General features: G+C 33.0%; 1 protein-coding gene across 1 annotated transcript in view; it reads right to left on the bottom strand.

The window, feature by feature from the left end:
- Positions 1–12,816, bottom strand: part of LOC140439195 (cadherin-AgCad1-like) — a 106,518-nt gene that overhangs the window by 78,699 nt on the left and 15,003 nt on the right. The window contains exons 6-9 of the mRNA XM_072528943.1: positions 11,195–11,332; positions 4,810–4,932; positions 4,382–4,463; positions 1,872–2,203 (exon numbers count right to left, since the gene is read on the bottom strand). Of these exons, the coding sequence (XP_072385044.1) occupies positions 1,872–2,203; positions 4,382–4,463; positions 4,810–4,932; positions 11,195–11,332 (675 nt within the window). The remainder of the gene's footprint in view (positions 1–1,871; positions 2,204–4,381; positions 4,464–4,809; positions 4,933–11,194; positions 11,333–12,816) is intronic.

The following is a 12,816-nucleotide window of genomic DNA, read 5'->3' as shown; positions in this document are numbered from 1 at the left end:
TAGCTATTTCTACGCTGTTTGTTAATCGTTTTAGGCCAGTAGTAGTTTCAAAGATTACAGTGTTTGGCATTTCTCGACTATTATCATTGATTAATTTTTTTTAAGTTTTCCACATTTGTTTTGGATTGTTTCTATACCTGTCTATTTTGTTAAAATAGAACCGCTCTTTTTTTAGCTTTAACATATTTACTACCTTATTTCTATGTCTCTTAAAAACCTGCCATTTATGTTGTTTTTCAATGACGTTAATACATTTTGTAAAATCTTTATAAGCCCTATCACGTTGTTGAATTTGTTTAAACACCTCATAATCGAACCAAGGTAATTTTTATTGAAACTGGCATGTTACAATTGGTATTATGCCATTGATTACATTTTCACAATTTTGCAAAAAATAAAAAAAAATAAATAAATAAAAAAAAAAGAGAAAAAATGAGGAACTTGGACAGTCCACAGTAAAGTAGCTATTGAATTAAGTAGATAGCTGCAGAGTTTGCTGTGGAACTCTGAGGACCTCAACACCTATTTTATAATTATAAATAACTAAAAAGCACCTGATAGAAAAAGACTATGAATTAGACTATGTATTGACTATGAATTAGACTATTAGAGACTATGTATTAGAGATAAATACTACTTAGTAATAGATTTAGGATAAGATTGTATAAGAAACAATGACTAATGAAAAAATGAGTAAAAATTGTAAGATTGGCGAATGGATTTAGTGTCCGCAGTCATATAAACCCAAACAAACAACAACAACACAATTTTGCAAAATTTCCTGGTAAATGATATTAACATCAACAGAATCTAAATTAAAGTGACACATGATAAGATTAGTTTTGATTTTATCTAAGTTTTGATTACATAAACTTCTAAACTTGGATATATTACCATTAGATATATTAGAACTATTATTATTGGAGATATTTACTGAAATAACGGAATGATTAGTAATTTTTGAACAATCGTGAACACAAGCACTTATATTATTTTGATTAGAAAGTACATAATCTACCAAAGTTTTACTAGTGTCAGTAATACGGGTAGGATCACTAATATATTGTTTTATCCCATAAGCCGAAAACAATTTTTTAATTTTTATACCATAGAAATTACTAGCCAACAAGTCAATATTAAAATCACCAACTAACACACAACGGTAGTTTGTAGTAAATGAGGTATCACATCTTTCTTTCAAATCTTCAATAAATTGAGCATCAGAACTGGATGGTGAATGGTATAAACACCCCACCAAGTAAACCATGGATTTAATATCAACTTTTATTACTCTGCACGAATAATTGGTGCAAAGTAATAAAAGATAAAATAAAAATATGAAAAGATGAAATAAAATAAATAATAGATATTGGTTTCCCGAACAAATAATTGAATAATTCCATCTGTTATCATTTTGTAAAAAAAATATTTAATATGTTTAAAATAATAAAAAAGTTTCAAATAAATTAGAAAACTTAGCCGGCCAATATGGACAGTTTAATATGATTTCCATTGCGGCACTTTACGTGTTAAAATAACTTTATTGAAGTTTCAATTTCCTCTTCGGAAATCGTTCTCAAAATATAATTTCGGAAAGAATCACGCTATTTCGTGACGCTACCCGTGACGCATTCTCAGGGAGCTAGTACCGTGACGCTCATCTCAGCATTTTACCATAGAGACAAAAGTAATACAACGCTACTATACAAGCTTCGCTTCAATAAAATGTCTTTTTTAAATTTAATTTTAAATAAACCATATATAAGTCATTATATATATATATATATATATATATATATATATATATATATATATATATATATATATATATATATATATAAAAGTTATTGATAAAATGCAAAATTGCTTACCGTATCTATGTCTGTAATTTTTGTGCTAAAATTATACGATGTAGAATAGTTCTCCAAATAACTTAGTTTAACTGTTTTAGGTTTGTCGTCGTCAAATGGTTCTATTTTTCCGCTATCCTCGTCATTTTCAACTATCCTGGGAGGATTATTGTCAATATCGATGATGTAATACTGTACTGTATTTACAGTAGCATATTCTTCGGCATCACAAACATAAGCAGAAAGATTGAAATGGTATAGTGTAAGATCATACTTATCTCTATCAATGGGATTAACGTGTATATGGCCCATTTTGGTGGTTGGATCTTTACGGATTTCTATGTAATTCTCGTCTATATAAAAATATAAAATAATAATAAATTATAGTAGTCAAAAATAAAAAATATACAGTATTTAACACTTCGTCGGACGCAACTAATACGCTAAGCACACATTGCATCACTATGCATGTTATTTGCATCACTATACCTTCTCAAAGCTCTTGTGAAAGTAACATAGAAAAACGAACACCTACTACAAATTATGTTATTTTAATAAAATCTGGAATACAGGCAGATCCTAACAAAAACAATAGATGATTAGATTTTCAGCCATATCAGTTTAGGTGTTTGTTTTTTATTGATTATTATTATTTTTTTATTCTGCTAACCACTAAAAAATTTAACTTTTGTACTGATCAAAATGCAGCGATGTGCAGTTCTTGGTTTTTTGTAAGTCGTTCACAATGCATAGCGAACGAATTTAGAATGTCTAGAGTATGAATATAACCAAATTTCCACCAACTGAGCAAGATTGATAGGAGGCGGATATGTGGCCTGACAGAAGCCGGAATTTTGAGAAATTGCGAATACAGTTTATAGAAGTTTATATACTGTGTTAAGATGTTATCGCGCATAGGGTCAAGAAGGCCGAACACTCAGATCGAAAGGCACATGACGGCTCCGAAGAGCAACAGAGTTTCATGATCGTCGCCTAAAGTTGATGGTTTTAAGAGACCGCTTCTCCACTACCAGTTTTACATAATAGTCTTGAATGGTGCAGAGAATGATTATCTTGGGAGCAGGAATGGCATATAGTTTTTTTTTCCGGAGTGTAAATCGAAACGTCAAATGTTATTTAAAAGTGTATTTTCATTACAATCAATTGTAACTTAATGTCATATAAACATAATATTTAAATTGGTTGTAGTTACCATAATATATTAATAATTTAGAATACATAGGAAATTAGATGAAGGCGTAAGTAATACACAAATGGGATTTAGGAAAGGACTGGGAACACGAGATGCACTGTTTGCAGTAAGTGTTCTTTCGCAGAGATGCTTAGATATAAATCAGGAAGTATATGCCTGTTTCATTGATTTTGAAAAGGCATTTGACAGAGTGCAGCATAATCGGCTTAAAGAAATTTTATTAAATAAAAACATAGACAGTAGAGACATTAGAATCATATGTAACCTCTATTGGAACCAAACAGCAAAAGTGAAAGTTGAAAATGAACTGACCGAGGATATCCAGATTCGCAGTGGGGTCCGCCAAGGGTGTATTTTATCACCCTTGTTATTCAATTTATACAGTGAAGCCATCTCAGAATTAGCGCTTGCCGAGGTCAGTGAGGGCCTTATAATAAACGGTGAGCCACTTAATAACATAAGATAAGCTGACGACACCGTCCTTCTGGCAGGTACACTAGAAGAACTGCAACACCTTGCTGAACAACTAAATATATATTGCAACGATTATGGACTAAAAATAAATTTGAAGAAATCCAAGTTCATGGTATTTACAAAAGCACAAAACATCAAAGTTAAGCTAGTACTAGATAATACAGAAATTGAACAAATGTCTTCGTACAAATACCTTGGAGCATGGATCATAGAAGATACTGATCAGACAAAAGAAATAAGATGCCGCATTGAAATTGCACAGTCAATTTTTAATAGAATGGGAAAACTTCTTTGTAATCGCGATATCAATATATCGCTCCGAATAAGAATGCTTCAATGTTATATTTTCTCCACCCTTTTGTTTGGGGTTCAAGCTTGGACACTTAAAAAATATAACATTAAAAACCTAGAAGCATTCGAAATGTGGTGTTACGGACGTATTTTGAAAATATCATGGATGGATCGCAAAACAAAACGAACAAGTTCTCGAACAACTAGGAAAACAATGTGAAGTTTTAAATTCCATAAAAATCAGGAAATTGGAATACTTGGGGCACATCATGAGAGGTGAAAAATACGAACTACTAAAGAATATAATGCAGGGTAAAATAAAAGGCAGAAGAAGCGTAGGAAGACGTAAAATCTTGTGGCTACGCAATCTCCGTGAATGGTTTGGATGCAGTTCAGTTCAATTGAACTATTCAGGCGCGTAATCAACAAAATTATAATTGACAGAATGATTTCCAATCTCCGATAGGAGCGGAACTTAAAGAAGAAGAATTAATAATTTATAAATGCGAGTGAACTATACTTTGTTTCTCCTTGGTATATAATATTTACTTACCTTTCTGATCTTCATATAGCTTTCTATAACAAATTTCTGCATGGATTCCAGTATCTCCATCTATAGCTTGTATGTCGTAATCCTGCAAATTCGTAAATAAATGTAAACTGATAAAACATCTTCTTTATAAAACATTTTAATATTTAGCGGCCCAACACCGAAAGGTACAAATGGGTTCTACTGATTAAGTAAAGTAAAGTTAATATTTAGCAAGGAGTCTTTGAGGGCAAGTATTTACGGGAACAACCCCATTACAAAAAAAATCAGAACCTACTTGGTCGCTTGCTTGCTCAAATTGTGTAAAAAAAATATTGTCCTTGTTTTAGGTTCTCTTTCAATTGGTATTAACTTGTGTATATGATGAGTACTTATTATTCTATTTTCTATTATGTTTGCCAACGGTTGTTTCCCGTGTGATGATAACTTACTTGTGTGGTTTGTTCGTTAAATTGATCAAACAATGTTATTTTTGACCAGACTGGAGGTCTACTTCTAATATTGACAACATTTATCACAGCACTTTGTTGAGGTGAAAGATTATTTCCAGAATCCTAAAAATAAAAATAGATTAAAATAATTTTATCTCTAAAGGAGGAATATAAGATTAACAAGAAAAACTTTTTGACTGAAAAGTTTAGTTTCAGGTTCCTTGCACACGTTAATTTAATTACTTATTATTATTTTTGAATAAATTATTTACATTTTTTTTAAATAAAATTTTAATTAATCTTTAAGTTTATAAATAAAACCGTTAGTCCCCAGAAATAAGTTTTTATGAGGACATTACACTAAACAAAATTAATGATTTTGGCTCATTTTGAAAGTTCTTCCGTTAATATATACCTAGATTAGATTAAGAGAGGTGGCCTTTCGGCCTATTCCACTGCGACCTTTTCAGATCTATTGTGGGCCTCTAGTCCTAGATAACATTCTCTAGCCTGACCCTTTTTATAAAGTCTAGTAGCTTCGAGACTTTACCATCCATATAGCTATTTGCCGGTGGATTTTCTTCTCCTAATGCAAAGAACCACACAATTGAAAAACTGTCACACTGACATAAAATGTGCTCTGCTATTTCTTCTTCGAGGTGACAGAATCTTCACAGGTCATCATCTGATAATCCCGTCAGCTTCAAGTGCCTATTCAGCTTACAGTGCCCTGTTAAAAGACTATGATTTTGACTGTTTTCCTGTATTTGCCTATTAGATCTGCCATAAATTTTGGCAAATGTTCTGTAATGAACTGTTTCGCCTGTCTTTGTCCTGGTGAATTCCTTCACCATTTCAGAGATTTTTGAGCTACCCACTTCCTTGTAGAAGTTCTTGTTACTGATTTTGCAAATCTACAGAAGGGTTCCGGTCCAATAAATGGCATTAATGAGGCTTGTTTGGCCATTTCATCTGCTTTTTCATAGACTTTATGACCCTCGTGCCCCGGTACCCAGGCTACCGTAACCTTGCTACGGTCTCCTAGTTTATTTAGGGCAAACACGCAATCCCATACTAGCTTAGAATTGACCTCTATAGATTTGAGAGCCTTAAGCGCTGCCTGACTATCTGTGAAGATGGCAACTGAACAGAACGTTCTTTCCTGCCTTTCTGTTTCTTCTACGCAGTGATGGATTGCAGTTATTTCCGCCTGGAAAACTGTCACATTCTTAGATAGACTTACCGGGAAATGTATCCCTTGGTTTGTCCCTACTATGCCGGCTTCCACAACCTCCGATGTTTTTGAGCCATCCGTGTACTAGGTAGCAGCAGCTTGTATGGGTACACCTTTATTCTAGTCTTCCCTGCCTGGTATCTTAATTGTTAACTTATTGTTAAAGCTATATCTACTAACTGTTGCATCGATATGTTTTCCCATCACAATATCGGCTTTTAGCTCCTCGATTAGGTTTCTGTTGTCAGTATCTTGCATCTGGCTTATATGTCGCTGACTATGGGTTAATATGTGCATTACTGATCTGACTTCGCCCTGTATAAAGATATGAAGTGGTGATAGATTTAACAGGACTTCCAACGATGCAGTAGGAGTTGTTTTTATATCAGTCTCTCTTGTTTACACCAGTCGTCAACTATATATAGGGCTGCTTGCATTCTCTCAGACACTACCTGAGTAAACCTGCTCCTGACAACGATTGCTATATCGTCAGCATATCCTAGACAATAAAAGCCTTCTGTGGACAAATTTCTGAGGAGATCATCTACCAAGGTTGCCTAAAAGAGAGGAGACAGCCTCCACCCACTTTTGCTTTGATGGTTGCTTTACCCAGAGTGTGATTACCTATTAATAGTGATAGTCCTATTCTTTAGGGATGCCCTTATCCATCTGCATATTACCGCAGGTGCGCCTCGTCTACTCATAGCCTCTATTAAAGAGCTGGTGGTAACATTATTAAATGCCCCTTCTATATCTAAAAAATCGGCCATTGCTATCTCTTTGTATTTCATTGACTGTGAGATAAACCTATTTAGATCATCCAACGCAGAGTCCGTAGATTTACCAGGTTGGTATGCATATTGACGATTGATTAGAGGATTATCTTTTAGCACTTCGTCTCTAATGTACCCATCAAGAAGCCTTTCCAGCGTTTTTAATAGAAAAGAAGATAGGCTTATCGGTCTATATGACTTTGGTGTTAGGTCTGATACTTTACCTACCTTAGGCAAGTATATACCTAATATATACCTAAAGTAAGCAAACCTTTACGTTTTCTGTAAAAGTTTTTTCTTGGTTTTTTAATTCTCTGTCTTTTGTCGTTTTTCCATTACTGAGGATTGTGATTTCTTCCAATATTCCTAACAATTTTTCTCCATTGGTCTCTATCTTCAGCTGCTTTGAGAGCTTAGCAAAATGAGTTTCCAGCTGAATTCTTAATTTGATTGAACTATCCAGTTGATGATCGTCCTTTTGATCTTCTCCCCAGAACGTTTCCAGAAACAATTAATCTCTCCAAACTAAAGTCACCTCTGGGAACCACGTGAAAGAAAAATTTTAATCTCGAGTTGGTTTAGAATGGTAAAGTTTGTCCTATGAGCAATCCAAGTTATGCGCAGCATTCTTCTCTAGCGCCACATCAAAAAGGCATCCATTTTTTGCCATACCAATACGTCTCCGAACTTCTGCTTCATAGTTACCATCGATATTTATATTATACCCGAGATAGATAAAACTGCCCACTATCTGGTATTCCTGTAACATGTTAGTCAGTAGAATAGTGTAAAATCTGTCGACCACCATTATTTTTGTCTAAGCTTTATTGATTTTCAGACCAACTTTATTGATTTCGTACTTAACCCTTGGCAGGAGATTAAACATTTCTTGCTCATTTGGTGCTATAAGTGTAGTGTCATCAGCAAATCATAAATTGGAGATTTTCCTTATGACATGCTCAGCATAAATGTTAAATAAGTTAGGTGACAACACGCATCCTTGTCTAACACCTCTCTCGGTCTTGAATTGGTTTGAGAATTTTTGATTTAGTTGTACTGTTGCTATATTGGACTGGTGCAGATTTTTAAGAAGTGTCACCAGGTGTATTGGTGTGCCGCCCGTTTCTATTGAAATGCACCACAGATTTATCCAGCTTACACAATCAAATGGCTTTTGGTAGTCAACGAAGCATATAATTATAGGCACTTGAAATTCTCCAGACTTTTCAATGAGTTATCTCAGGTTCAGGATTTGATCTTGTGTATCTCTATCCTTTACAAACCCCCCTTGTTTCTGAGGTATTTGGTAATATAGATAGGTTTTTAATCTGTTTTTGATGATATGTAACAAGATTTTACTAGCATGTGTTATTAGTCACAGTGTGCGGTGGTTTTCACATCTGGTAGTAGTTTTTTTTGTTGTGTAGCATGATATAAATTCCAAACAGCAAGACAGAAAGCTGAGAGCTAAAAAAGCTGAGATCTATATTACAAGAGAACTCCTATCCTATAGGGCTGTTAAATAAACTCATTTTCGTTTCTCCTTTTCCTTCGCATTTTTCTGACAACCAAAATTTTGATAACCATGAGGTTTGACAATTGACATTGACACACAACACATCAGTGATACCATCTAAAATAACTTATGGTTGCCTACCCTTCATTCCAGTTCTGACACCGAAGCTAATGAACATCTTTAAAAATGTTAGTGGTTTAAAAATTACAACCAAAAATGTGAAAACGGTATCGAAGTTATACACAAAAACAAAAGATCCTTTCAAATGTTGTTTATTCTATACCGTGTACCAATTTTAACAAAATATACATAGGAGAATCATCTCGTAATTTTCACAGTAGGGTGATCTCACATCGTAGTGATATAAAAACCAAAATATAAATGCATGTGCACTGACAGAACATGCATTCACGTTGAAACATGAATTTAATTTCGAAGATTCCTGTATTTTGACAAAGGAAAAGAACCATTCAAAACGTGTTTTTTTGGAAATGTGTTCCATAAAATCTAGTACATCTTGCATCAATAAAAAGTCTGACACAGATAAGTCTGAACTGAGCAACATTTATTGTTACTTACTGGAAAAACATCCAAAATAAAATTAATATTTACCTGTACAGAAATTACACTTGCATGCATAACATGTTGCATACCAGTAGGACAGGTTTAAAAATTAAAATCACTCTAGTATTTCTTAAAAATAAATATAATATTAAGTACATCTAATTACTTTTTACTGTTCTCTATATGTCAGAGTTAAAACACACCAGTAAAAGATGCCATAAACTAAGTTTTACTATCTGTACCTAAATTTTAAAAATTTTAGAATGTATTTTGTCCATTATTTTATATTTTATATGTGTGTTATTAATGTTGAGTGGCAATGCTTTTATAAATAACCTCAACGACTAGTAAGTTGCACTGAAGAATTGTGATATTTTATAAATATTTACATATTTTTCTTTTTACAGTGTCTTGAAAAGGAATAAAACCATTCCGAAAGCTAGACAAAATGTCAAAAGAGTGTTTCAGTAACATCCCGGCCAATTTTCTGACTGCAACCCTAATAAACTGTGTTGTTGGTATATATATATATATATATATATATATATATATATATATATATATATATACTTATATATATATATATATATATATATACTTATATATATATATATATATACTTATATATATATATATATATATACTTATATATATATATATACTTATATATATATATATATATATATATATATATATATATATATATATATATATATATATATATATATATATATTGAATTTGAAATTTCCGCGGGAGCTATATGTGGTTTCAGTTGTTTTCCGGGTTTGACTCCGCGTTAAATATTTTTGGTTTTTAGAAAAACCATTGTTTTGACGACGTTTCGGCAAGGTCACACTTGCCATTGTCAAGTCAGATTCTGCTTCGTCTTGATGTTGCAGGCGAACTGATTTCTCGGTCGCTGCACGCTGAGTTTAAATATCTTGTTGCGCTTCTTGTCATTGGTCCTGTGCGCAGAGTGGGCGTGGTCTTCTTCGCTATTTTAATTTTTACGTTTTTCTGCAGAATTGTTTTCCACGTATTTGGGAGTCTTTGGGCATCATCTCTGGTGTTTAAATTTTTCGGATGTTTTTCGATCTCTATGGCTTCTCTGATTACACGTTTGGCCTTATTTTCGATGTTGGCTAGCATTGTTGTTCCATTTAAGTCTATTTTATGTCCTGTGTTTATGACATGTTGTGCTAGGGATGAAGTTTTTTTTCTTTTCTTTCGATGGCGTTTCGATGTTCTTCGCGTCTAACCTGTATCCTTCGATTTGTTTGTCCGATGTACGATTTATCGCAGTCTTCACACGGGATCCTGTATACGCCTTGATTTTCTAATGCAACTTTTGTTTTTGCTGATGGTAATATGGTTGCTATTTTTCTGTCGGTGTTAAAAATAGTTTCTATTTTGTTTTTTCTTAGAACTCTGCTGATTTTGTCTGTCGTACCCTTTATATAGGGCAGGATAGTTTTACCGACTGGTTTTTCTTCTTTTTCTGGATCTTTGCTGTTGTTTCGGGATTTATGTGCTTTTTCAATCATGAACATGGAGAAACAAAAAAAACTATATATATAATAAAATATATATATATATATATATATATATATATATATATATATATATATATATATATATATTTGCGAAGTATCGCAGCCGTATGTCATGATCGGTAGTATATACTGTTTTATACTTGCTTTTGATGAATGCTTTTTTCTTAAAGTGTATTGACATCTTTGATTTGAATATAACTGCATTTCTACCAAAAGATGCCCAAGCCAGTTTCATTCTTATGTTGATTTCTGGAATTAAGGAGCCAGATTTATGTATAAATTGTCCCAGATATACATACTCGTCTACTGTCTCAAGTGCAGTGTTGTTTATTAGTACATCTTGAACATCCACTAGCTCGTTGTACATGGTTTTTGTTTTTGTCAAGTTCATTTTTAGGCGAACTTCATTGCTAACTGCATTTAGATCGCTTATAAGTTCTTGTAGTTCTGCAGGACTATTAGCAATCAGAACGATGTCGTCTACAAATCTTAGATGGCTGAGGTATTCTCCATCAATGGATATTTCTTCGTTCTGCCAATTCATTTTGTTGAATATATTTTCTATATATATATATATATATATATATATATATATATATATATATATTATATAACGCTATATTAACGGAAAAATTTAATTTCTTTCTCGCTTACATATGTTGGGTACCTACATGATTATTCTAGACTATTGTTGATTATCTATATATTATTGTTGATTAAATAATATTCAAAAATATTCCTTACCTTGGCTTGCACCGAAAACTGATAAAAGTTGGTATCGTCATAATTAAGTTGTTTCAATAGATACATATAAGCAGTGGCGTCTGTCTCAGTTATATCTGGCAGAGGCTCTCGCAATTCTATAGCAAATATATCTTGATACTGAAAAAAATAAATTTAAAATTATCTTCTTTGCCAGATTTTTTATTATAGATTTAATTAGTAAAATTTAAATATCAATTGGCATAATTTAAACGTAAAATAACTGTATAATCATCATCATCATCATTCTGAGCATATCCTACCTATTATGGTAAAGCCTCCCTTACATATTCATTCTTCATATCTGCCCATGATTGTCTAAAATTCGCTTTTCTGTATCATGTTGTACCGTCTTGTTTCCTTATGTCATAGTCTCATCTAAAATTTGGACGTCTTCTTGGTCTCTTGAGGTCTCTTGAAAGCCACAGTGTAATTCTAGTGGACCATCTATTGTTAGTTCTTCTCGCTAAATGTCCCGCCCACTGCCATTTTAAATATTTAATTCTATGGATTACACCAATAATCTTGGTTTTCTGTCTGATCCATTATATTCTTTTTCGATCTGCGAAGTATCGCAGCCGTATGTCATGATCGGTAGTATATACTGTTTTATACTTGCTTTTGATGAATGCTTTTTTCTTAAAGTGTATTGACATCTTTGATTTGAATATAACTGCATTTCTACCAAAAGATGCCCAAGCCAGTTTCATTCTTATGTTGATTTCTGGAATTAAGGAGCCAGATTTATGTATAAATTGTCCCAGATATACATACTCGTCTACTGTCTCAAGTGCAGTGTTGTTTATTAGTACATCTTGAACATCCACTAGCTCGTTGTACATGGTTTTTGTTTTTGTCAAGTTCATTTTTAGGCGAACTTCATTGCTAACTGCATTTAGATCGCTTATAAGTTCTTGTAGTTCTGCAGGACTATTAGCAATCAGAACGATGTCGTCTACAAATCTTAGATGGCTGAGGTATTCTCCATCAATGGATATTTCTTCGTTCTGCCAATTCATTTTGTTGAATATATTTTCTATAGTTGCAGTGAAGAGCTTTGGTGATATTGCGTCTCCTTTTCTGACATAAATTTTTACCTTAGCTTTTGCTTGTCTGAACATATTTGCTAAAGTTTCTATGTACAGTTTGTCAATGACTTGGTTGGTCAAAGCTTCTATTACTGCTTTGGGAAATATAGAATTGAAAGCGTTCTCGAAATATATGAAGGTTAATGCTAGCAGAATTTCATAATCCTTAGCTCTACTCATTAGTTCTCGAAGTATATGAATATGATCCATGGTACTGAATCCACTTCTGAAGCCAGCTTGCTCTCTCAGCTGTGCAGCATCTAATGCGTTTGTTAATCTGTTGTTGATGATCTGTGTGAATATCTTGTATACGATTGGTAGAAGACTTATAGGCCTGTAATTGTTGATATCCTCTTTGCTACCTTTCTTATGAATGAGAATTATGTTTGCTGTATTCCAGTGGTCTGGTATATGCATCTCGATCTTAGGCAGTTTGTAAATATGCCTGCTAAAATTTTCCAGGTTTTATTGCCAGCGTATTTAAGCACTTCCACTGTTATACCATCTATTTACCTT

Source organism: Diabrotica undecimpunctata, chromosome 4 (genome assembly GCF_040954645.1).
Source record: "Diabrotica undecimpunctata isolate CICGRU chromosome 4, icDiaUnde3, whole genome shotgun sequence".
In the NCBI taxonomy this organism is placed as follows: domain Eukaryota; kingdom Metazoa; phylum Arthropoda; class Insecta; order Coleoptera; family Chrysomelidae; genus Diabrotica; species Diabrotica undecimpunctata.
This window is presented reverse-complemented; position numbering and strand designations above follow the sequence as displayed.